This window comes from Humulus lupulus, chromosome 8 (assembly GCF_963169125.1).
Source record: "Humulus lupulus chromosome 8, drHumLupu1.1, whole genome shotgun sequence".
Classification (NCBI taxonomy): domain Eukaryota; kingdom Viridiplantae; phylum Streptophyta; class Magnoliopsida; order Rosales; family Cannabaceae; genus Humulus; species Humulus lupulus.
In genome coordinates, this window is record NC_084800.1 from 28,234,678 (window position 1) to 28,261,277 (window position 26,600).

Sequence of the window (26,600 nt, forward strand, 5' to 3'; positions counted from 1 at the left end):
GTTCTTGGAACAAAAGTTTATCCTCCACAGTTTGTGGACAATACGATTGGAGGCACCACACCAGGAGAAACTCGACAACTCAATGTTGGCTATGCATTATGGCGTAGAACAGATCAAGCAATCATGAGCTGGTTGCTCAACTCAATCTCTGAGACCATGTTTGGTCATGTGGTAAGATGCACCACCAGCTTTGAAGTTTGGCACACCTTGGAACTGTTATTTACCACTCAGTCGAAGGCCAGAACCCTGCAGATTCGATTTCAGCTCCAATCATTGAAAAAGGGAAATCTGTCCATACATGACTATATGATGAAAATGACAGGTCTTGCTGAGAATCTCTCTGCTGCAGGACAACTCATATCTGATGAGGAGTTGATTCTCTATATCCTTGGAGGTTTGGGGCATGATTATGACCCTGTTGTTATTACTCTAACATCTCGAGCTGACCCTATAACCTTACAGGAAGTGCAGTTCCTCTTGCAGAGCCAAGAAATGCGTTTGGAGCAACTAAATGCTCCTACTCCAGGTGACTTAAACACTCCCAGTGCCAACCTTGCTGCTCAGTTCTGAAGGTCTGCTATCATCAGTGGTGGCTCCACTGGATTCAACCCTCAAGGAAGAGGTTACTCACCACGAGGTCGTGGCCGCGGTAGAGGAGGAGGACGAGGAAATCGTCCCGTTTGTCAACTTTGCAATAGAGTTGGTCATGTGGTTTCCAAATGTTTTCACCGTTTTGACATTAACTTTCAAACACCTGCACCAGGCTCAAACCAGCCTAATCCAAACGCTTCCTTAGGACATCAGCCTTCTGGTCAGGGACAACAAGCCTATTACTCTTCTTCCTCCACTGACATGCATCAAGACAATGCCTGGTACATAGACAATGGGGCAACAAATCACATCACTTCCGATGGCCAAAATCTGCAGCACAAATCTGAAAACAAAGGTATAACTCAGTTGTTAATTGCAAATGGCCAACCTCTTCATGTTACTGAAATTGGAAATAGCATCTTAAATATGAATGAAACCTGTCTGCTGCTTAATAACATGTTTTGTGTGCCTAAAATTACCAAAAATCTCCTTTCCATATCACAGTTAACCAAAGACAACCATGTTTTTGTTGAGTTTTATTCTAACTGTTGTGTTATTAAGGATCTGGCTACGAGGAAGGAGCTAGCTCGGGGAATGCTTAACAATGGTCTGTATCAACTTCAAGTGCCCAAGTCCTGCTTCAGTTCTTCAACTTCTAAGAAATCGAGTCTGTGCTTTTCTGTTTCTGAGTCTTTAAATTCCAAAAAGAGCCTTATTTCAAGGTCTCATTGTAAGAGTCAAGCAAGTGAGTCTGTTCACTTTGCCTAGTCCATGTTTGTCCAATCTGTCGAGACCAGTGACATTGATCTCTGGCACATGAGGCTTGGTCATCCAAGTTTGCATGTAATGAAACATCTTTTAATTAATGAAAAAGTCTCCTTTAAAAATCAACCAAAGTTCTGTGCTGCTTGTCACATTGGTAAATCCAAACATAAACACTATCATTCATCACCTAAAACTGCCAGGAAACCTCTTGAAATTATCCACTCCGATGTATGGGGTCCCTCACCTATTTTGTCAAAAGATGGCTATAGGTACTATGTTCACTTTGTTGATGAATTCAGCAACTTTACTTGGATATATCCCCTCAAACTCAAGTCTGATGTGAAAGAAATCTTTGTTAGTTTTCAAAAATTCGTTGAAAGGAAATTTGAGTCAACAATAAAAACTCTTCATTCGGACTGGGGGGGTGAGTACAGAAGCTTAGCTCCATTCTTAAGTTCCCTAGGTATCCATTTCAGACATCCATGTCCTCACACACATCCACAAAATGGAAAATCTGAAAGAAAGCATCGACACATAGTCGAAATGGGGCTAACATTACTCACTCAAGCCTCTATTCCTCTTCACTATTGGTGGGAATCCTTTAGTACAGCAGCCTTCTTGATTAACCATCTCTCAACACCCACCTTAAACCACAAATCACCTACTGAAGTTCTCTTTAAAGTCAAACCCAATCTGCATTTTCTCAAGGTGTTCGGCTGTGCTTGTTTTCCACACCTTCGAGCTTACAATCAACACAAACTTGATTTTAGGTCTACTAAATGTGTATTTTTGGGATACAGTCCCAATCACAAAGGGTACAAATGCCTGCACCCATCTGGACGAATCTATATTGTCCAAAGTGTCACTTTTAATGAAAAAGATTTTCCTTTTGCCTCAGGTTTCAGTGTTGCTCATTTCCGAAATTCAGAAATAAATACCTGTCCTAGTCACATTCAATACAGCCAGTGGTTACCCTTTGTCTCACAGGCACTTGATGAAGATCCTATTGAAGTTGATACTGCTCATTGTTCTCCTATTCCCCAACTATCTCCTTCACGTTCAGACACCAAGTCACCATCTTCCAACAGTAAGGGTAAGACTCCACCATCCATCTCATCCTACTCTACATTACCACTTGAAGTCAACCTGCCCATTTCTTTATCACCATTGCCACAACAATACCCTTCACCAAGTCCACCACCTCCAACAAACCAGCCAAGCTCACCTAAATTCACAACAGCAAAGCCAACTCATACCATGATAACACGATCAAAAGCAGGTACTTTTAAGCCCAAACTTTGTCTTACTTCTGTTCCCACATTACCTATTGCCACCTATCTTGATCACTCTATCCCTGAAACTATTGAACAAGCCTTGTCCTTACCTCAATGGCACGCAGCAATGCATGAAGAACATCTTGCCCTTCTGAAAAACAAAACCTGGCAGCTGGTAAAAAGGGAACCATATATGCATGTTGTTGACAACAAATGGGTGTTTCGTCTAAAGTTTAATTCAGATGGATCCATCAATCGATTCAAAGCTCGGCTCGTTGCAAAAGGTTTCCAACAACAACCAAGCATTGATTTTTTTGAAACTTTCAGTCCCGTGGTAAAGCCTACTACTATCCGAGTCATTCTCACCTTGGCTGTCACTTACAGTTGGTGTTATCCCAAAAATTTGAAAAGAGTGACGTGGCAGTAAAATTGACACATGGCATGAGTTAGTGGGGTGATCTGGCTTAGTAATGGCCCAATACATCAGTTAAGGAATTGGACAGATGGTCAAGCCAAATACGCCCGACCGAAGAGAATATTTGAACTGAGGGTTGCTTGGCTCAGATCTCAGTTTGAAGACCTTAATAATTGAATTGGAGCCAAGTCCAAGAAGTTGAAGGGGAAGTTTGGATTTTGGTTCAAAGGATAAAAGCATTAGGTCCGATCGGACCTAAGCTTAGGGGACCTCTTGTTAAGATTGGCTCGAGTGAGTTCAAAGAAAATGACCAAGGCTCAAGGGGAAAGCCACATAATGGCCGATCGGGTATGATGTGGAAGAGGTACACTTGGGCTTGAATGAGGTGAGGAGGAAAAGTATACCTCAAACCACTTTGGTCCGAGGAGAAGATGTTGGAGTCCGATCGGGCTTTAGTTGAAAAAGAGAGGCTCGGACCATTCTGGTCCGAGGAGAAGAGGACTATGTCCGATCGGACATACTCATAGGAGGTACCTTGGACCATTTTGGTCCAAGGAGATGTAAATGGTGGCTCGGACCACCTTGGTCCGAGGAGAAAGGTCCAAGGTCCGATCGGACCTTGGCTGAACGAAGAAGGCTCGGACCATTTAGGTCCGAGGAGAGGGGCATTGTGCCCGATTGAACAAGATGCCTATGGGAGTGCCTTGAACCATCTTGCTCCGAGGAGATGGCAAGGAGAGATGGCTCGGACCACCTTGGTCCGAGGAGGAAAAGTGCAAGGTCCGATCGAACCTTGACTGGAGGAGCCAAAGAGGGTGGTTTGAACCATCTTAAGCCAAAGAAGAAGGCTATTGTGTCCGATCAAACACAATGAAGGGGAATGCCTCGAATTTGCCCGAAGTAAGAAGCAAAGTAAGTACCCTCGGACCACCTTGGTTCGAGGAGAGCTAAATGTACATGACTTTTGGTCCGAGGAGAGTCATGCACATACCACCTTTGACCTACGAAAAGCTTGAAGAGTAGTCAACATGCATGAGAGACTACGTCAAACTGCCTGAAACTACTTCAGTAAGAATTGGTCTAAGCGTCCGGGAATCTCTCAATCCTCACTCGAATTTAGGGATCAGTCGTATTTTAAACATTTATTTTGTAATATAAACATTAGGTAAATAATGAAATATCCCGATCTAAAGGGGATATCAGTTGAGAATCCCAGGTCTATAAATAGAGAGTTGGGAGGATCATAAAAGGACTTTTGGCAAAATTAAGAGTGAACCTGTGTTCTAGAGAGAGAAAGTGTTTTTCCTGAGAGAACCCTTTTTTGTATTCTGGAATATTTTGCACTGAAGAAACTCAGTTGACACGGTTCATCTGATCTTGAGTGTGAATACAGTAATAAAATCTCTAAGTGGATTAGGCTATTACCGATTATCGGGGCTGAACCACTATAAAATCTTATGTTATTCACTTTCATTGATAAAAACTGTCTGTTGTCGTTTGTTATTCTCTTGAAGGCTTGTCGTAGTTGACGTTCTTACGTCGTTGGCTAAATTCACAGTCAACATTTTGGTGCTTTCATTGAGAGCCTGAAGAGAAGACAGACAGTCCCTAAAGCATTGTGGCACCTAAGAACACCACCGCGGCCTCCAAGAGGTTAAGCACCTCCAGGGAGCATGCTAGATCGGAGGGTCCCAGCGTTCAAGATCGTGAAAATGAGCCTAGAGTTGTGCTCGAAGATGCAGTTCCAGAAGTTGAGGAGCTCCAGGAGACTATGAGCGCATTCCAGGAGGAGCTAGCTCAGTTCAATGCAGGCAGGAGGCCTTTGCTGAGGAAATGGCCAAGCAGAGACGAGAGATGGACGCTAGGAGCGAGGAGATCCGTCGACAGCAGGAGGAGGCCGACAGGCGACATCGCGAAGCTGCGCTTGCTCTGGAGGCAGCTACGCAATTGACCCGAGCCAATGCTCAAGCTGCGCCTGGGGTGACACCCACCCCAGAGGCAAGGACCACAGAGGCTGGTCATAAGAAAACGGATAGACCAGGCAGGGGTGGTGGTAACCCACCTGGTCATGAGGAGGAGGGAGTACGATCGCGCACTGCCTCTACCCAAAGGGGAAATTCTAAGACCCCCTCAAGGAGCCACAGATCAGAGACTTCCAGGTCAGGGAGTCATAAGTCTGGCAGTAAGAAAACACCTTCTGAGCAGGGGCATAACAAAGCTCCTCGTGGCAAGGAGACTTCCCAATTCAAAGATGGACATGGGCGTGATGAAGGTGACAGTCACCACACCAACCAGTCGAAGGAGAAGAATAATAACCGACGAGGAGGAGATGATTAACCAGCTCAAACGGGGAAGCCACCACGGCATCCCAACCAGCGTAATGGCAAGGAGCACGCTCCACCTAGTAGGCCCTCCGAGAAGACTCGGAGTACGGTATTCGACCGGTTGGGAAAGAACACTGCTCAGAAGGACCTAAGAAACGTCATTGATGACAGAAGGAGGACCGCTCCGGTCGAAGGGCAGGAGCCAATCCGTCCTACCAGTCGAGTAGAAATACTCGACGTAGATACGCCGGATAGGAGTGCCCGACCAAGCGGTCTCGAAGGTGCATCCCCAGCAGTGGCCCCAGCCATCCAAGCCCAGCTTGATGCTTTGACGGCGGCAGTACAAAGTTTGTCAAAACAACCAGTTATTGATCCGGTAGACCACAGAAGTGGTAGCTCTTTTTGTGCTAGAATAAGAGTGGCCCAACCACCAAGGAAATACAAAGCGCCGGTATTGCCAGTTTATACAGAAAAGGCAGACCCGGTGAGACACGTTGGAAAGTTCGAAGATCAAATGGAGTTGCTTGGGGTGAGTGATGACTACCGCTGCAGAGTCTTCCCCACCACCTTGTCAGACACTGCCCAGGAGTGGTACTGGAAGTTCAAACCCGACTCCATCACCTCTTGGGAGAGCTTTAGGAAGGAGTTCTGCAGGCAGTTCAGTACTGCCCGAACCCCTCCTGTTTATGCCAACCACTTGGTGGATATTAGGCAGGGTAAGGATGAGTCTCTCAAGAACTACATTCAAAGGTTTATGAGAGAAGCCAATCGGGCTACCGCGGTTGGAGATGAAGGGAAGATGGTTGCAATCTCCTCGGGTATTATTTATCGAAGTCCTTTGTGGGACAGCATTCACCGCCATCCAATTTCAACTTTACAACAGTTTTTGGACCGGGCAGATAAGTACATGAAGTTAGATGATGCCATTGAGAAAGGAGAGAACGGGTTAAACAACCCAAGTGGATCAGGTGAAACTCTGAAGGATAGCGGAAATGATCAAGGCGGTAGTAAGAAATGTGGGAATAACGGGTTTGACCGCCGCAATGAGAAAAAAGCTAAGTCAGGATCCAATGACAAGCCTACGAAGTATGAACCTCGATTCACCAACTACACCACTCTTTCGGCAACCCGAGCGGAGATTTATCTAGCCAGCCATCAGGAGGTCCCTTACCTGAGACCCCCTCCAATAAAAAAGGAAATGAGTAAGAGGGAAAAGAACAAGTTCTGTCGTTTCCATGGAGACTATGGTCACGACACGAATGATTGTAATCACCTTAAGGATGAGATAGAGTTTCTCCTCCGGTCGGGGAAACTAAAAAAGTATAAGGCAGAGAAGACCCAGGGAGAGGGAAGCAGCAATAATCCTGGGTTCAAGCGGCAACGGTGCCCACCTTTGCAACCTGAACCTGTGGACTTCACACTAGATACAATATGTGGAGGACCACATCTTGCTGGGGATAGCAACAGGGCAAGGGAGAGGTATGCTCGCACCCTTCGTCATGAGTTGGGGGCGGCATCCACTTCCGAGGTTATGACGGTGGAGGAGAGACCATCAAAGAACCCAAGGTATGAAAGTGAGTCCCTCACTTTCACTGAGGAGGATGCAAAACACGTGAGGTATCCTCACAATGACCCTCTTGTTGTGACAGTTCAAATAGCTAATATGAAGGTGAAAAGATGTCTGGTTGATACGGGAAGCTCCGTAAACATTATTTATAAGTCCTCTTTTGAAAAAATGAAGCTATCCATCAATGACTTGAAGCCATGCTCTCACGTCATTTATGGGTTTACTGGAGAGGGACTGTCACCAGCTGGGACAATAAAGTTGCCAGTCACCGCGGGGGAAGCTCCCAAGCATGAAACCGTGATGACTGAGTTTTTGATTGTTGACTGCCCGGCTGCCTACAATGTGGTTATTGGTCGACCACTACTCACCAACTTGCATGCGGTAGTTTCAATTTGGCACCTCTCTATGAAGTTCCCGACCAGCGCTGGCATAGGCTGCGTCCAAGGAGACCAAAGGGAAGCTAGAGAGTGTTATAATGCCTCCATAGCTAAGGCAAAGAAAGGTGCCAAGGAGAACAACATGATTGTATGCGTTGAAAGAGAGGAAGTGGATGAGATGGATGTAGACCATAATCTTGTAGTAATGAACGATGAAGAAGTGCTGGAGGAGTGTGGCCAGGAGAGCACTCCTAGTTTGAAAGAGCAGAAGACCCCATCAGGTGATGAAGTCACCAAATAGGGCGTTGCCCAAAGCGAGGGAAGAGATATTGATCCTCGCTTTGGGGATTATGAGAGTGATGTGGGACCGTCCGAGGAGTTAGAGGAGGTCCCTATAGATGAGAATGACCCAACAAGAGGGGTCAAAATTGGAAAGAAGTTGAAAGCTAAAGTAAGAGTACAGCTGATAGAGTTCTTGCGAAGGAATCAAGATGTCTTCGCCTGGTCTCACAAGGATATGGTGGGTATCTCACCAACTGTGATCAGCCACGTGCTCAACGTGGATGAAAGATATCCAGTGGTACAGCAGAAGAGGAGGTTGCTTGACAAGGATAGAGCAAAGGCTCTTAAGGAGGAGGTAGAGCGATTGAAGGAGAACGGGTTTATTAGAGAGGCATACTACCCAGCTTGGGTTTCAAACCCAGTCTTGGTGCCTAAACCCAATGGAAAGTGGAGGACTTGTGTAGATTTTACTGATCTAAACAAAGCGTGCCCGAAGGATTATTTTCCTTTACCGAGAATAGACCAGTTGGTGGATGCAACCTCTGGTCACGAGACCTTGTCCTTCATGGACGCATATTCGGGATACAACCAAATCAGCATGCATCCTCCTGATGAAGAGCATACCAGCTTCCGAACGGATATAGGGTTGTATTGCTATAGAGTGATGCCCTTCGGATTAAAGAATGCAGGAGCTACCTATCAGCGCTTGGTGAATGGTATGTTTCGTGACTTAATCGGCAAGAGCATGGAGGTATACGTAGATGATATGCTGGTGAAGTCGAAGGAAGCTGGGGGGCACGTGGGAGACTTAGAGGAGTGCTTTGCAATCTTAAGGAGGTATAACATGAAGTTAAACCCCCTTAAGTGTTCGTTTGGAGTAGGTTCCATGAAATTCCTCGGGTTTATTGTTAACTCCCGAGGGATAAAGGCAAACCCTGAGAAGATCAAGGCTCTCATGGAGATGAAATCTCCCACAAGAATAAAGGATGTGCAAAGCTTGACTGGGCGGATTGCGGCTCTAAGCAGGTTCGTCTCAAAATCAACGGACAAGTGCGTCCCGTTTTTTAACCTGCTTAAAGGAGGCAAGAAGTTCGAGTGGACCGCAGAGTGTGAACAAGCTTTCCAGGCGATAAAGGAGCATTTAGCTCAACCTCCTGTTCTTTCTAAGCCAGTTGATGGAGAGGACCTATTTATGTATCTAGCAGTCACGGAACACGCTGTTAGTGCTGCCTTAGTACGCGAGGAGGATAAGGTGCAGCACCCAGTGTATTACGTTAGCAAGCGTTTGGTAGGAGCGGAGTCCCGATACCCCATGATTGAGAAGTTGGCTTACTGCGTGGTACTTGCGTCACGAAAATTGAGGCCGTATTTCCAAGCACACCCCATCAAGGTCCTCACTGACCAGCCTCTTCGTCAAGTTTTACAAAAGCCGGAGTCGTCTGGTCGGCTACTTAAATGGGCGGTCGAGCTAGGCCAGTTTGAAATCAAGTATCAACCAAGAACTGCTATTAAGGGTCAAGCCTTGGCAGATTTCATAGCTGAGTGTACCGGAATCGTTGAGGTCCCTGACCAGCAGGAGAGTGTTACTGGGTTAAAAGAAGAAATTCCTGCTTGGCAACTTTTCGTTGATGGATCGTCGAATGAGCACCATTCAGGAGCTGGGATTATACTAGTCACACCAGAGAAGCACCGAATTCATTGTGCACTAAGATTCGGATTTAATGCTTCTAATAATGAAGCGGAGTATGAGGCCCTCTTAGCAGGCTTGCGGCTGGCTAGGGATGTACGTGCCCGGTCGGTGGAGATAAATAGTGATTCCCAATTGGTGGTTTATCAAGTATTAGGGGAGTACCAGGCAAGGGGCCTACGCATGGTGGCATACTTAAACAAAACCAAAGATTTGCTAGCCCAGTTCGAGGAGTATACCATCAAATTAGTACCAAGGGAGCAGAATTCCAATGCCGATGCTCTAGCAAAGCTTGCAAGTGCAAAAGATGCCGATACACTGAATATAGTTCCAGTAGAGTACTTGGCAGAGCCAAGCATTGATAGACAAGAGGCCATGCCGATTACGATAGTCGACACCTAGATGACTCCCATCATTGCTTACCTTGAACAAGGGACACTCCCAGATGGTCGTAATGAAGCAAGGAAAGTTATGAGGCAAGCTGCTAGATACACCATGGTGGATGGAGTGTTATATAGGAGAGGATACTCCTTACCTCTCCTCAGGTGCATAACTCCCGACCAGTCAAAGAACTTATTAGCCGAGGTGCATGAGGGGTTTTGTGGAGATCATGCTGGGGGGCAGAGTCTATCTAAAAAGATCTTGAGGCAAGGATTTTTCTGGCCTACTATGAACGAGGACTCTATGGAATATGTGAAAAGGTGTGACAAATGCCAAAGATTTTCTAAAGTGCCCAGAGCGCCCCCAAATCTTTTGAAGCAAATGCAAAGTCCGTGGCCTTTTGCAGTGTGGGGCATTGATCTGATCGGGAAATTACCCAAAGGAAAAGGAGGAGTACAGTTCGCTGTGGTCGCGGTAGATTATTTTACTAAATGGACTGAGGCCGAGCCATTAGCCACGATTACATCGAAGAAAGTGTTGGACTTTGTGGTTAAAAACATAATATGTCGTTATGGTCTACCTAAGAAGATAGTGTCCGACAATGGCACCCAGTTTGACAGCGACATATTTACCGATTTTTGCACTCGGCATGGCATCACCAAAAGTTTCTCCTCGGTTGCCCATCCTCAAGCCAATGGGCAGGTTGAAGCGGTGAACAAAACGCTGAAGGACACTTTAAAGAAGCGCCTGGAGCAAGCTAAAGGTGCTTGGGCAGAAGAGTTACCAGAGGTCCTTTGGTCATATAGGACTACCGCTCGGACGGCAACTGGTCATACCCCATTCTCTTTGGCATATGGGTATGAAGCCATGTTACCTGTGGAGATAGACCCACCATCCCATAGAAGGACCGTGTACAACCAAGAGGAGAACCATCAGTTGTTGGCAGAATCATTGGACTTCCTCGAAGAGAGAAGAGAGGAGGCAAGCCTCATAGTAGCAGCTCATCAGCAAAAAGTGGCACACTACTTCAATTCCAGAGTGCGAGATCGAAAGTTCCAGGTCGGAGATTTGGTCCTCAGGAAGGTGTTTGTTAGAGACCCAGCAGCTGGTGTGCTAGGACGAAACTGGGAAGGACCGTATCAAATTGAGCAAGTCTTACCACCCGGAACCTACAAGCTTGCTCGGTTGAATGGGGAGTTGATCAGGAACTACTGGAATGGCGAGCACTTGAGAAAATATTATCAATAAATACTGCTTGCAGAGTAGTAACTTTGTATCAAGTGCTTAACTTGTTATTTAAGTTTTTGTTTGTGAACTGGTTATTTGCTACCCAGTCACACTATGTTGAACAATGTTATTTTGTTTGGAACTCGTTGTTAGACACGTTTTGTCATTTTTTATTACGAGTAATAAAAGGGACCACGCGCAGCGTGGTTGCATCTTGCTACTATTTTGCATATGTGTTGATTATTTTTGCTTGGTAGTGTTCAACTGTCATAATAATTTAAACAAAACAGGTCTTCTAAAAACTAAGTGTAAATATATACCGGACAGTGTTCAACTGGTCGGTATCATGATATGAAGGACCAACGTTTAAATAAAATTTTTTGTAGTGGTCAACTACTGAGATATTTTCGTATATTTTATGTGTTTCACGAGTGGTAACTACTCGAACAAATTCGATCAAGTAGCAAGTGATCAAGAATTTATCAACCCTCAATCACTTGGGGGGCACATAGGGTATACTGATATGTATTTCAACACAGGCAATAAGAACACGAGCAAATATATTTGTTTGGGCTGACTTGTAAGTTGTAAGCTTAAAGTCTAAGAAAAAGTCATTAAGCTAACTTGTTTTACAAAGCTTAAGTAACTTAGAATTTTTCAAATTTTAAAGTTAGAAACGGATATTCGTGTAATAAAAAATTTATGCTCATAAAAAGTTAGAGCAATAAGAGCATGAGGAAGTATATTTAGTATGGACTTATGAAATGGTAAAAAATTTCTAAGTTAAAAAACTAAATACTCATGTGAAACTAAAGGCATCTAAGAACTTTGCTATGTACAATAAAAACTTAAAAGTTTAAAGTTGTCAACAAAGAAAGAGTAAAGTGCTAGAGTGTCAAAATAGCTCACTAGTTCGAGCAGCAAAATACAAAGTAGAGTAAACTATGATGAACTACGAAGAGGGAGTCACTGGCGTGCTCCTCTAGTGGGTTGATCGACTCCCTCCTCGGCATCGGCTGCCCCTCTCGCTCGGAATGATAAAGCAGAGGAGCCGGGGGTAAGTGCAGGAGGATTGGCAGCTTCTTCAGCGGCCCTTGCTTCACATCTGGCAAGCTCCTCTACCTGAGCCTCCTTGGAGAAACAATCAAGATTAAGAGGCTTGTTCAGCTTCCAGACCTTATAAAAGCAGTCGAAACTGGCCTCCTCAAAGCGAATCAAGTCAAGCTCCTTTTCTTGCTTTAGCTCTTCGTTCTCGCTGATTAACCTCTCATTGTCTCGAACTAACTCTTTAATCTCGAGGGATTGCTTCTCCAATTGAGTTGTCAAGGAAGCATTGTTTTGGGCCTGCTTCTGGTTCTCGTTAGAAAGCTTTTTGAGAGACTCGTCCCTTTCAGCTACAGTTCTCTCTGCTTGCTCCAGCTTGGATTTGGCCTCCACCAGTTGATCGTTCTGCACCTTGATCAACTCCTTGTAGTCTACGGCTCAGAGCTGAGCATGACCAATGGTGACAAGTGATTGCATGGAAGACAAAAGGTTAGTACAAGTAAAAATACTAATAACAAATTGTCTCAAGAAAAAATGCTTACCTTCATCAATTGAGCGAGTCCTCTCTTCAAGACAACTTCGACACTAAGTCGAGGGTAGGAGTCTAGGCTTTGAAGCGTCGATGCATCATGGCCGATATCCTCAAGAAGTCCCTTGCCCAGGTCGCTGACAGCACGAAAAAGCTCGCTCGAACTACCCTGGTGAGTAGGAGTTAGGCTCGCAGAAGAAGGAAGGGAAGAGGGGGTCAATGGCGGAAGTGTAGTCGGTCCCTCAGTTTGCCTCCCTTGACTGGGCGGTGCTACCTTCTGAGTCTTCTGTGGAGGCATAGAGCCACTTCCATCACCAGTTTTCCTCTTTGAAGCAACGCACTCTCTGAACATGTCTGAATCTGCAAAGGGTGAAAAAACAAGGTTGTTAGAGATATAAACATAATGAAACGTGTACAAGTGTATGCTACAATTTTGTTACTCTCTAATTATCAATTATAAAAAATATTCCTATTTTCACTAGACATGTGTTACCTGCGTTGAGGATCTGATCAAGGAACTCATCCTCGTCGTCCGAGGATGAGCTAAGTTCCCCATCAACCTGGATAGCTTTTCCTTTCCCAGGCTGAGCGGGAATAGTAGATCTGCGCTGAGGATCGGGTTCTCTAATGACTAAGTCGTCAGGTCTACGAGAAAGTGGAGAAGGTCCAGGAGAAAGTTGATCAGTCACTGGCTCCGTCCCCGCGTTGGACTGATCGGTAATGTCGTCCTCCCCAGTGGTACTTTCCACCGCCAAATCTTGCTCGCACGGCACCAGGCCCACCATTTGAAGGAAGTCCAAGGTGACCAGTCTTTTCACATCCTTCTCTTTAAGACTCATGTCAGCCAACTTCTGGGCCCACTTGAACATCCCTTTAGTAGGCAAAGGTCGCTCAAATGGACCCGAGCGTGTAAAGGCCAAGTTGTTGGCCTCAATATCCAATGTGAGGAAGTATTCCTTATGATACTTCCCGGCGTTTGATTTGTGGGAGATGCCGTTGAGATATGTAATCCCCCTATGCCTGTGATAGAAGTGGAAGAAGCCTGAGTTGTTGTGGGAAGGATTGGTCCGAAGATCAAACAGGTAATGCACCTCATGAGGGGTGGGCTCGTCCCAACCATTCAGGAAGTAAAGGATGTACAACGCAGAGAGTGCCTAGATCCCATTCGGTGTGATCTGAAATGGGGAGACGTTGAAGTAGTCTGCTATAGACTGGAAATAGATGTGCAGCGGGAGTGTTGCTCCAGCATGCACATGGTGCCTGGACCAAGCGCAGTACCTTCCACCGGGCCTATTGGCTCTTTGATGCGAGCCCGGACACGTCACGTTTGCCCCGCTCAAGCCTAAAGCTTCAATATGTTTCTGGAATAGCGCGGGATTAAGTTTTGACGCTTCGGCAATGAACCAGGAGGGTTCTTCTTCTCCCTCATCACGTGGCTTCTGGACAGCCAAATCCTGGATCGTGGTGGCAAATTTATGAGAAGGCTTTCTTGAAGCTGTGGTAGTGCGGGTTTGATTGCGCTTTACCACCTTCTGTACTGCTCTGCGAGCAACCTGCGGATCGTGTTCCTGAGGGAGCCTGTTAGATTGCTTCACCCTCATCGTCGACTGAGAAGCTTGTCGAAGGAACTGTTCCTCGTGGAGAAGATATAAGGCTGAGCGAGGGAGGATCTGCTTGAAGCGGCGAAGACGGTCCTCTGGAGTGTAACCAGTAGACGAGCCCGGTGAGGAATCGCTATTTAAGGGAGTCTCGATTGTTTGCGGGGCGGATGATTCGGAGTCCGTATGATTGTCACCTCCCCTATAGTCAGAGCGATTCATCTACAAAAATGAATAAAAAATGGGGAGGTGAGTAACCATACAGAAAAAATTCATCAAAAATAAGAGTTATTTTTATACTTGGAAAATTTTGTCTAAGTTATAAAAATATAACGCATATGGAAAAAATATTTTTAATGCTCAAAAGTGCCTAAAAAAGTACTTGGAGTGTTGAACTTATTAAAGTTTATAGAAGGGGGCAATTTTGAGGTTTTCCTATAAGGTTATGCGTGTAAGTTAACATACAGAAGTTGGTTATGCATTTGGAAGGAAAGAGACCAAGGCTTAAGGAATTAGGTGTGGTCCGATCGAACCACATTTTAAGCTCAAAGGAATGGTTTTATACCTCCGACCGGATGCCTAGACCCATTAAGTGAGCATGACCACAAAGGCGTATAAACCAAGGAAAATTGAAGACGGTCCGATCGGACCGTGTTCTTACTCTAGAGGATAACTTAGCATATTGCAGTCGATCGAATGCCAAAATGGGTTGGATACTCATAACCAAAGAAGCGTTCAGAGCTAATGGGGTCAAGGAACCATGTATCCACGCGAGCCCCAGAGCAAAATGGAATTGGTCCGATCGGACACAATTTGGCCAGGACACGTCTTGCCTTGGCACCATACGAGCCCAACATAAAGTCCCCAAACGTCCGATCGGACGTAGCACGCCCGAGGAGAAAGTTCGCACCCACGGTCCAAGTGTCCGTCTGGTGTGCCTTGCGCCTTCGAAACTCCTAGCCAGCAGCAACACTCTCTGTCCGATCGGGCATGGGTGACTAAGGAGGTTCGAAATTGGCTGTCCGATCGGGCATGGATGTCTAAAGGGAGTTGAGCACTTAAAAGCAAAAGAAGGAGCGTGTGGTCCGATCGGACCACACACTTGTCTGAAAATTTTCGAGGCCCGATCGGAAGTGATTGTCTCGCCTCGTTCAGAAGGGATGCACGCCTCAAGCTTAAGCCATAGTTCATCATTCCCGACCGAACGTGGGCTCACGAGGAGGACAAAGTGTGGTCCGATCGGACCACACGTATGCCCAGAATTTCTGGGCAAAAAACTATGTAAAAAATGGTCCCTAGTGGCATACTTTGCCTACCCCAAATCCGAACCAAATGGGCAAAGCCCTAAAAATCCCTAGTCTAAACACATTCCACCATCCACACAAACAAAAAACAAGATCAAAGCATAAAAATGAAAGGCTTTCCTTCATGTTCTTAGAAACCCATTACACTATCAAAAACCCTCAAAACCCATATTCACATTCATGTCAAAATAGCCAAATTATCTTGAAATTCCTATGAAATTAGGGGTGAATTCGGGTTACCCATGCCACAAACCTCATCAAAGCAACAAGCAAACACATTGTACAAAACATTTTCAAGAACTTCAAGAACATTCAAGGCATACTTGCATATTCGGCCATGGCATTTTTTTTGAGAATTTCTAAAAAAAAATATAGCAATCTAAGAGGCATGGAGAAGAAGACTTACCCAAGGTTGGAGCACTTTGGGTTTGCTTGGAGGATGCTTGAAGATGAAGAGCTCCCCCTTGAAGCTTGTGAAATCGGCAAGAAGAAGGGATCCTTGGGAGTTTCGGCCAAGAGAGAAGATGAAGGGTTTTTGAGAGTGATCTTTGTATGTGTAAAGAAGAGAGTGTAAAGTGGGGATATTTAAAGAAAAAAAAAGTGGGTTTTTCATTTACTTTTGGACCTTTGGTATTCTGGGACTATTTTTCTCCCCACGATCATGGGTGGATTTTTGCAGTGATCGTGGGTCTGCTGCATGAAGATGAACAGTTATTATTTTTTATAATGACGTCAGCTGGAGAAAAATTTTATTACGTGAATGAATCATATAATAAACTTGGGGGGCAAATGTTATCCCAAAAATTTGAAAAGAGTGACGTGGCAGTAAAATTGACACATGGCATGAGTTAGTGGGGTGATCTGGCTTAGTAATGGCCCAATACATCAGTTAAGGAATTGGACAGATGGTCAAGCCAAATACGCCCGACCGAAGAGAATATTTGAACTGAGGGTTGCTTGGCTCAGATCTCAGTTTGAAGACCTTAAGAATTGAATTGGAGCCAAGTCCAAGAAGTTGAAGGGGAAGTTTGGATTTTGGTTCAAAGGATAAAAGCATTAGGTCCGATCGGACCTAAGCTTAGGGGACCTCTTGTTAAGATTGGCTCGAGTGAGTTCAAAGAAAATGACCAAGGCTCAAGGGGAAAGCCACATAATGGCCGATGTTTTACAAACGAATTTAATGGTAAGGATTAAAGGTTTTACCAAATTGCACCGAAAGATGGACGAAAGGTACTTTCATTGCCAAAAAAATAATTTGGGTAGTTAAGTGCTACAAATCTATAATTTAGGTACTTTCGCCGTAAATAACCATATTTAATATTAATGAATAATTTTTTTTGCAACATATACAAATATGAGAAAAAAAAAAACTTAAAAATAATAATTTTAAAATGACATTATATTTGCACCCCAAAATTTAATTAGTAGATTCCATTTTTATAAAAATTTGTTAAAATAAGAGTTTTTTTTTCTATAAAATTATACATTATAAAAAAAAACTATGAAAACAATATAAAATAAAATTATTGAAATTAACAGAAAAAAGAAATTAAAGAATATAAAAAAAAATATTGAGAAAAGTGTTAGAAATGATTTTAAAAAAAATTAATGGAGTCTGTTATTGGGTGAAAATATAATGCTATTTGTTTTTGACAAAAAAATATAGAGGAAATTACATTTTATATGAGATTTTTAATAAACTGCAAAAATATGGCTTTTTTAGAAAAAAAGTTAATCTATGGCTTTTTTTAAGAATTTTCACTTTTATGGGTTTATTTTCCCATATTTTTGTATAAAAGTTGGTTTATGCCATAGTTTTACTCTTAATCAAATTTGGAAGGGTGTGTTTGTAATTTGGTTATTATTTTTTTAGGTTATTTGTTTTTTTATATTGTTTTTATATTACTAATTATATATTAAATTTTTATTTGGTTGTTTTGCAAAAAATTTTTGTAATATGAATTGTTTTTAAAATTATTATTTATTCATTATAAACATGTTTTTTTTTAAGATTGTACGTTTTTTTTTTTCAAATCCTGGGTAGGGTAACCAGTTATTTGATTGATCTTAAAAAAAAAATCCTAGAGCTAGGTTAAATAACATGCACCAGGAGAGGTAACTAGTTATCCTGAGATGAGTAACTTTCTGCCATAAGAGCGGTAACCAGTTACCGAAGAGGGGTGACGAGTTAGTCATATTAAAAATGAAAAGAAACATCAAATTTGAAGGAAAAATGGAAGAACACTTCATTAAAAAAGGAAGAAGAAGTAACTATGATTTTAGTAACATAAGTAACTAGTTACCATAAAGAAACCATAAATATACACACACCAGAACGTGAAAGTAACCAGTTACCCTCAGAAATATACACACAAAGAATGTGAAGGTAACCAATTACCCATTCACGTTTTCATATTTTTATTAGCTTTCTTTCCAAATTTTGGTATTCCTATAAGTGTTACAGTAAAAAGAAAATGCTGAAAAAATTGATTTGAATTTTTTTTACATATACTGGAAAAAAACTATAAAAAATTACAATAATAAAAGATAATAAATAAAAAAATAGTAGAATAATTATGTAATGTTAAAATATATGTGTGAAAAAAAAAAGAAATAGAATGAGAAAAGAATAAGTACAAAAATGAAAAAAAAAACACAAAAAATGATGAATGAAAAAAAAATTGATGAATAAATAAGAATGAAAAGAAGTAGAAGAAAAATAATGGAAAAATGAAAATAAAAAAAAATATGAATAAAAAAATTGGTAGAAAAAAAATGGAAGAAGAAAAAAAAAGCTCATATGTGTGAAAAAAGAAAAAAAAATAGAAAGAGAAATAATAAATACAAAAATGAAGAAAAAATAGAATAAAAAAAAAGGAAGAAAAAAAAACAATACAAATGAAAGAAAAAAATAGATAAATGAATAAAACTGAAAAAAAAAAAAAGAATAATGAAAAAATAGAAAGAAAAAAAGATGAAGTAAAAAATTGGTAGAAAAAAAAAATGAAAAATGGAAGAAAAAATAAGTAAGGAAAAAAAAAGAAAAAAATAATGGAAAAATATAAAAAAAATAAAAATAAAAATAAAATTACCTTCAAAATCAAATAACATTTCTATATTTTAGTTAGCTACTAATTATGTTTCCTATACTTTAATTTTTTCTTTAATAAATTTTCCATACAAATTAAGAAAAATATAACTCTCATATTTTTGCACATTAATAGTATAAAAGACATATTTTTGAAAAATTCCCAAAAATATAATTGCGCTTTTAAAACCATAAAATTAGTTTGAGATGTTAACATAAATATGGGAATCTTAAATAAACTTTAAATATATATGGACAAAAAAATAATTAAGCCAAATATGGTAATACACAGTTAATACAAAATAATAAATATGGAATTCCCATAAACTAAACTAACAGATTCCCATAATTTTCTCACCCACTGCCAATCAAGAAAATTTTTGTATGGTACAGCAATTCATCGACCATTTTTTCCGATCACAGCTTCATATTCTCCATTCTTTCCGATCACAGCTTCATATTCTCCATTCTTTCCGATCAAAATCCGATCAAGAAGTGATAGCTGCTACTCTCATCATCGTCTCCGATCTGGCTGCTACTCTCATCATCGTCTTCTTTCTCCAGTCATCAAATTAAAAATTCAATTGAATTTGAGATCTTCTTCTTCTTCTTCTCCGGCAGATCTTCTTCTCCGATTACATCCCCTGCTTTTACGTTCGTTCACATCAGCAAACGCATAAATCCATCAACTTCTCTGATTTCTCAAACAGGTAAGCAAATCTTTCTTCAAATATACGACATGCAAAATATTTACACAAATAATCTGCAAATTACTTCCTGATAAAATTCTTGACTCAAACTACTTGTTTCAAAACTTTTTTAATTACAAACGTGAAACCAGTTACACACACAAAAACAGAATTTAATGCAACATAAATAAATATGGAAACTGGAAAATAGTTCTCGATTCAGAAAAAGAAACCAGTTACTAAAATAATTTCAACATTAATAATATTCATTCACTAACACAACCAGATACATTTTAAACATCACTGAAAATTATGTTGTGCTATATTGCAGATATGGAGACCATAATGACATTGATTCGATTTGGAGGAAAATGGACAGATAGATATCAGTATGATGAGTACACCATGACTGGACTGATAATACCAACAAATTGTTCTCTAAACAATTTGGTTCATTTAGTGAAAACTGAAATAAAATGCAATATTCAAAATATTGAGCTGAGTTACCAGTTATCACCAGGTATGCCACCAATGAAATTACTCACTGACAATTCAGTCATATTCTACATTGAGCTGAAAAAGAAGCAAAATGAAGTAACTGAGCTACCACTATGCATCACCACTGTTGATCAAACAATAGCTGAAACTGTTCAACACACTACATATGAAGAAGAAACACAAAAACAGAACACAGATTTAGAAAAGCTAGTTCTTCAACTAAACAACGAGCAATCAGCTACAGAATTACAATATCACGAAGCAACCTACACCAGAAATAACCAGGTACAAACCTTCCCAAATACTACAGACATAGCTGATGATGTAGCATAATTTATCATAGAGAGAACAGAAGAAAACAAAAGAAAAAGAAAAGAAGAAACAGAAATTATAACTGATCATAAAATTTTCAAAGTTGAAGAAGGCCAGATTTATAAGGACAAAAAGCTCTTAAAATCTGCTCTATGTTATTATGCTATGATCCACAACTTCCAATTCAAGACAAAAAGATCTGAACCAAGAGAGTACCTGGTAACCTGTGTGGATGACAATTGTAACTGGTTACTTAGAGCTTCAAAGTTCAGGAAAACAGAAACATTTAAAATAAAAAAATATGTAAAAACTCACACCTGCTCCTTGGATATCATTATGGAAGACCACAGGCAGGCTAATTGCAATGTCATTGGGGAACTAATAAAATCAAAATACATGTCAATAAAGAGAGTACACACACCACATGACATAATCAACGACATGCTAGATGATTTTGGTGTTTCAATGGGGTACCAAAAAGCCTGGAGAGCAAGAGAAAAAGCTTTAGAATTGGAAAGGGGAAACCAAGATGATTCATACCAAAAACTTCCCATCTACCTTCACATGCTAAAAGTATCGAACCCAGGTACAATTACACACCTGGTTACAGACAATACAGATCACTTCAAATATATGTACCTAGCATTTGCAAATTCCATCAAAGGATGGAAACACTGTAGGCCAGTCATTGTGATAGATGGAACTTACTTGAAGACATCATTTGGGGGAACTTTATTCACTGCTTCAACAATGGATGCTAACAACAACATATTCCCATTAGCCTTTGGAATTGGAGACTCTGAAAATGATTCATCATGGTTATGGTTTTTCACAAAGCTAAAGGAGACATATGGAGAAAGAGAAGGTACGGTTTTCTTCTTTATATTCTTATTGAAACAAACTAAACTCATAAAATTATCAGTTTAATAATAATCCAGCAATAAAATAGAGAAAACAGTGTAAAAAAAAAAAATAACAGTCATATAAATTAATGAAACCAGTTACTCAGTTAATACTTAATAACCAGTTACTCCATTGTGATTTTGCAAAACAGGTATGGCAATCATTTCAGACAGGCATAAAAGCATAGAAAATGCTATAGACCATGTATACCCAAAAGCTTTCCATGGAGCATGCATATTCCACCTGTTAAACAACATCAAAGTCAATTTTGGTGTCTATGGGGAGGACCTAAACCTAAACTTTGTCAAAGCAGCAAAGGCATACAGGGTACAATCATTTGAGCATTACATGCATGAAATAGACAAGATTGACACACGCATAAGACCGTATTTACAAAAAATTGGATATTCAACTTGGTCTAGATGCCATGCTCCAACAAGAAGATATACAATGATGACATCAAATATAGCTGAATCAATAAATGCTGCATTGAAAGCTGCAAGAACGCTGCCAATCACTACAATGATGGAGGGCCTTCGAAGTTTAGTTCAAAAATGGGTATGGAAAAATGGTAACGAAGCAAACGGAACATTCACACAAGTAACAACAGATACTGAAACTGTGCTTAGAGAAAACTTTATTCGTGCCATTAAATTTCAGGTACCTGACATATATTGAGCACTGAATATTATTTATCAAAACTCTTAGTAACCAGTTACTCAAAAATATCACAGTATCCAGTTTCTAACATGTGTTTCTCTACTAAAATAAACAGGTCTTCCCAGTAAACACTATACTGTACCAAGTTGTGGTTGAACAGAAAGGAAATTTTTTGGTCAACCTAATGGAGAAAACATGTAAATGCAAAAGATTCCAACAAGACGAAATACCGTGTGCACATGCAATAGCAGTATTCGCCAAAACACGGCTGAAAACATATGATTATGTTGCTGATTACTACAAAACTACAACTATGAAAGCAACATATGACTCAACTGTTCATCCATTGCCAAATGAAGGCGAATGGACACTGCCAGAGACTTTAAACATAATTGTCCTACCACCAAAATCAAGAAAACCACCAGGCCGCCCTAGAAGGAAAAGAATCAGATCTAGAGGAGAACCAAATGTGCAAATAAAATGTGGAAGATGCGCACAGCAAGGGCATAACAGAAAAACATGCAAGAATGAACCAATCCCAAAGCTGTGAAACACAACAAAGTCAAAGAAAATAGACAAATAATTTTCTAAAGAATAGATATACTACAATTTCAATATTTTCATTTCATGTAATAAAATTGTATCCTAATGTTTTCTACTTCAATAAAAGTACAAACTTTTTAAACATTTTACATTTTATAAACTTGATACTCAACTTCATGGTTCCAAACACAAAGATATTCCAAATCTGGATACTCAAGTACCTGGTTACAACACATATTATAGAAAGAAAAAAAAAACAGATACTATAAGTAAATTTAACAAACAACTACATATACATGTAACCAACGATTTAAAAACCTAATTATAAAATCACAAATCTTTCACAAAAAACAAAAAAACATAAAATATTATAAACTTGATACTCAACTTCTAGGTTCCAACACAAGATATTCAAAAACTGAAAATTCAAGTACCTGGTTACAACACATAAAAATATAAAAAACAAAAAGCAATCACTATAAGAAATTTTAACAAACAACTATATATTAATAAAACCAACTACTTTAAAAACCTAGTTATATAATCAGAAATCGTTCACACAAAAAAAAAAAACAACAAACATAAAAAAATAAAAAATAATTTAAAAAATAGAAATAAAAACTAAAGAAACAGTAACCAGTTACCTGAAACATATAGCTTTTACAATCTAACACAGAAGTAACCGGTTACACCATCTTCATACAATAATGAAACCTATATGAAAAAAAAAACATGTACATCACAATATCTTCACACTTTAAAAAAAAAAAAAACTCCAACACTATTGAATAAAAAAACATACACATTAAAATAATATACATTAAAAAAAACTTTATATTAAGCCAAAAGTTGAAACCAATTCTTTACATTGACCAAAAAAAAAACCATACATAAGTCCAGTACAAAAACAGTACCCAGTTACAAACCACAACTTCACTATTAAACAACGAAAGAAAAAAAAGACATGGTCGTTAATACAGCTAAAAAAAAAAAAACTCCAACATCTCTACTTATAATTCCTCCTCCTCTTTGATTTCTTTGATGGAGCATCATCTTCTGTCTTGTACCCACCAATCTGCTTCTTTTTTGCATGACTATACAAGTTAATGGCAAGATAATCACGATAGGTAGCAATTTTGGCAGCCATGTTCTTCGGGATGTCATCAATCTTCCCATGAATAAACAAATGAGCATACTTGATAACAAATACTCCACAATCACTGCAAAAAAAAAAAAAAAAAAAAACACAAAAAACAGAATATGAAATTACTTAAAAACAAACAAAATAGAAAAATAAACAACAATATACAAAAAACCAGTTACTTACTTATCCTCTTGAAATGGCAAGTCTTTGGCAAAGTTAAAATCAATTGGATCCTTCTTCCCAACAGAATATGGACCAACATTCAAGTCCAAATCTTTCATAGAACAATAAAAATCAAGAAAATCTAGAAAATATGGTAAAACAACAGAGTAAGCCTTCACATATGGCAAAGCAATACTCTCATTCTTCTTCCCCGTCAAAGAATTGTAGACAGTTAACATCCTACTCTTAATGGAAAAGTGAATAAAAACCCAATGCAACTGAACCTTCACATGCACAGGAAAAAGAACATGATCCACATCCACCCAAGGAGTGTTACAAAACAAATATTCACCAATAATGTAATCTGAAATTAGATTATCAAAACGAATGATGCTTGAATCACATTTGGCTGCCACAAAGTTATCATACAAACCCTTGATAGTTGCATCAAACCAAGAGTCTGTAGTTGTAACCCTCTTGTTCAAACCATCAACCAGCTTAATCTTCTTCCTCAGGTAATAAAAACATACATTTATATGCTACAAAAAATAAATAAACATACAAAAGTTAAGAACCTGGTTACTACCCATAAATAAAAAAAACAATTTACAGACAGTACTAAAAGAAACCTGGTTACTTGTCTTAACCATGATCAACAACAAAAACAAAACATCTAAACAAAACAAAGACTAATTAAGAATCATTATACCAAGAACCTGGTTACTAGCCAATATATAATAAAAAAAAAACAAGTTACACACAATGCTTCAAAGAACCTGGTTACTACCCAAAATTTAAAAATATTTTACACACTTATTAACAGGAACCTGGTTACTTGACTTAAACATGATCAACAAAAAAAAAAAAAACATCTAAACAAACAAATACTACTAAATAAACATTATAACAAGAACCTGGTTACTTACAGTGTCCATAAGCTCCTCCCCACAAGTTTGAAGCTTGTAAAACCACATTTTCTCAGAAATTTTAACAAATGAATAATCCATTGGGGGATTGATAATGTTATTGACATCAGAAAATTTCTTCTTCCTTCAAAAAAAAAATATATATATATATATTAACAAACAATTAAATATCAAGAATAATAATATTAAAGAAAATATAAAAAAACATACTTATTCTTAAAATTCATTTTATCCTCAATCCAAGAAATATAATCCAGGCAATCATTCTTTGAAACATTCTGCCCTATTTCATTTTCAAATGGAACCAATCCTCTAACAATCACCACTTCCACTCCCTTCCTCTTCACAGTTTCTTTAACATCAGAAGAACCAAACTCAGTAACAAAATGAGACTTGACATGAGTACTAGGTTTAGGCTCCCTCTTTTCAATAGCAACAGGAACCTCATCATCATCACCAACCATCACAACCTTCCAATCATCCTTACTCCCGGTAAATTTCTTTTCTCCTTCTGCATACTGAACAGTTCTATCAATAACACTCAAAATCTCTGGATCAACATATACTTCTTCAAAACTTAAACCAACTGAACTGAACTCAGGCTTGTTTGTAAAATCCTATAATGAATAAAAATAAAATCAATTACAACAAATTCAATTTTAAATAAAATAATACAAGAAACAAAACAAAAATAAATTACAAAACCTTATCAGCACCCACAACATTTGACAACTCCAACCCAGAATAAACAGCATCAAAATTTTCATTTAAATCCTTCTCAACACCCTAAAAGAAATAATGAAACTGGTTACAACAGTAACTGGTTACACTAAACAACTACAGAAAGAAAACATACTATTAAGAAAAATAAACTAGTTACCTTACTACCATCAGACTCTTCAGCTGAATCATTTCCACAATCCTAGCCAAAAAAAAAAAAAAACAATCTGGTTACAACTAAAAATGGTTAAAAAAAACAATAAAGCATAAAAACAAACAAGTTACCTTAGAATCATCAGAAATAGGACTGGAAACATTATCAAAATCATCTGGCTTTTCCCCTTCATTAAAACCAGCACTTTCATCACTTGAATTTGCAACTTTTTCAGAATTTTTTGCAACAAATTTTGCAATCATTGCAGATAAATCACTGAGCTTCCCCATGAACTCAGATCTCATAACTGCAATGTCACTAATAATAGTTTCTTGGCATGCTTTTATTGATGAGATTGATTCACAAATCAATCTCAACTTTTCACTATCAACCTACAAAACAAAATAAAATACTTTACAAAACAGCAAAAAAAAAAAAAAAAGACAAAAAAACCTAAAAAGGAACCTATAAATTTCAAGACAAAATAATATATTTTTTTTAACTAAAACAAACAACAAAACTAACCAGTACCTGGGTACCCGGACTACTGTCTCCATCTTCAGCACACACCTTCGGCAAGTATAGAGGCTCAAACTTAAACTTCTTTACTGCCAGTTTCTTTCTCTCCTCAGAAGACAGATAGACATTCAGGATAGTCAACTGAATAAATTAAAAATATATATATACAAAATCAAGAAAACTGGTTACCATCAACTGAAACCAGGTACACAAACAAAAATGCAAAAATGAATCAAACAAATTTAGCAAGAAACCAGTTACAAAACAAAAAGATTATACCTTCTGATTGTTGAAAACCTTTCCCACCAAGTTTGCATAGAACGTATTATCTGTACTCTTCCAATTCAACAAACGTGGAAATTTTTTCCCAACTCGTTGACAAAACTCAGGACTTAACTCAGCTATACTTTCATAAATCCATACAAGAAAAGCAATGGGAAACCCAAGAAGTTTGTAAGGGTGAAGGCCAACCTTCCCATCAACGAACAGTCCATCAAAGATTTTATTCCCACCCTTCAAAGCAGTTTTCAAATATTGAAAACTCCTATCCCATACAAACTTGCCAAAACTAATATTTGCTAATTCAGAAAAATCTCGATCAACCATCTCAAAAAAGAAATCATCAACCAACTTATCACTAGTATAGCCGTACAAATAGTTAACTAGGATATGAACTATACCCAATTTGACAACATCCTCATCATCAACTAGATCCTTACTAATAAAAGCATTGCGTAATTCAGACTTCGACACCTTACCAACAAAACGGCCAAATATTTTTTTCTTAAACAAAACCTTCTTTTTTTGAAAACGACTTAAATCAAAATCACCATCACATCTAAGACCCGTAACTAGAGCAAACTCTTCAATAGAAAACCTACACACTCTACGACCAAGCTTAAACCACATTTCCTCTT

The 26,600-nt window shown here is 39.4% G+C and overlaps 2 protein-coding genes across 2 annotated transcripts; one reads left to right on the forward strand and one right to left on the reverse strand.

Moving 5' to 3' along the window:
- The first annotated feature begins 19,498 nt into the window (after window positions 1-19,498).
- On the forward strand, window positions 19,499-22,065 carry LOC133795200 (protein FAR1-RELATED SEQUENCE 5-like). Its single transcript, XM_062232659.1, has 3 exons — window positions 19,499-20,817; window positions 21,007-21,515; window positions 21,631-22,065. Exons 1-3 carry the CDS (start codon window positions 20,118-20,120, stop codon window positions 22,063-22,065), a joined length of 1,644 nt encoding a protein of 547 aa, XP_062088643.1. The 5' UTR covers window positions 19,499-20,117.
- A 733-nt stretch (window positions 22,066-22,798) lies between these two features.
- On the reverse strand, window positions 22,799-26,592 carry LOC133795201 (uncharacterized). The gene is made up of 7 exons (XM_062232660.1): window positions 25,963-26,592; window positions 25,873-25,878; window positions 25,696-25,824; window positions 25,296-25,556; window positions 24,501-24,907; window positions 24,291-24,414; window positions 22,799-23,903 (listed from the first exon to the last, which is right to left on the reverse strand). Exons 1-7 carry the CDS (start codon window positions 26,590-26,592, stop codon window positions 23,382-23,384), a joined length of 2,079 nt encoding a protein of 692 aa, XP_062088644.1. The 3' UTR covers window positions 22,799-23,381.
- Between the last annotated feature and the right edge of the window lie 8 nt (window positions 26,593-26,600).

Coding starts and splice junctions, on each gene's coding strand:
- LOC133795200 (XM_062232659.1), top strand. CDS start 20,118: ATGATCCACAACTTCCAATTCAAGACAAAAAGATCTGAACCAAGAGAG. Junction 20,818..21,006: donor GACATATGGAGAAAGAGAAG/GTACGGTTTTCT, acceptor TTTGCAAAACAG/GTATGGCAATCATTTCAGAC. Junction 21,516..21,630: donor TTCGTGCCATTAAATTTCAG/GTACCTGACATA, acceptor TAAAATAAACAG/GTCTTCCCAGTAAACACTAT.
- LOC133795201 (XM_062232660.1), bottom strand. CDS start 26,592: ATGTGGTTTAAGCTTGGTCGTAGAGTGTGTAGGTTTTCTATTGAAGAG. Junction 24,908..25,295: donor CTATTTCTGATGATTCTAAG/GTAACTTGTTTG, acceptor TATTCATTATAG/GATTTTACAAACAAGCCTGA. Junction 24,415..24,500: donor AAAATGAATTTTAAGAATAA/GTATGTTTTTTT, acceptor TTTTTTTTGAAG/GAAGAAGAAATTTTCTGATG.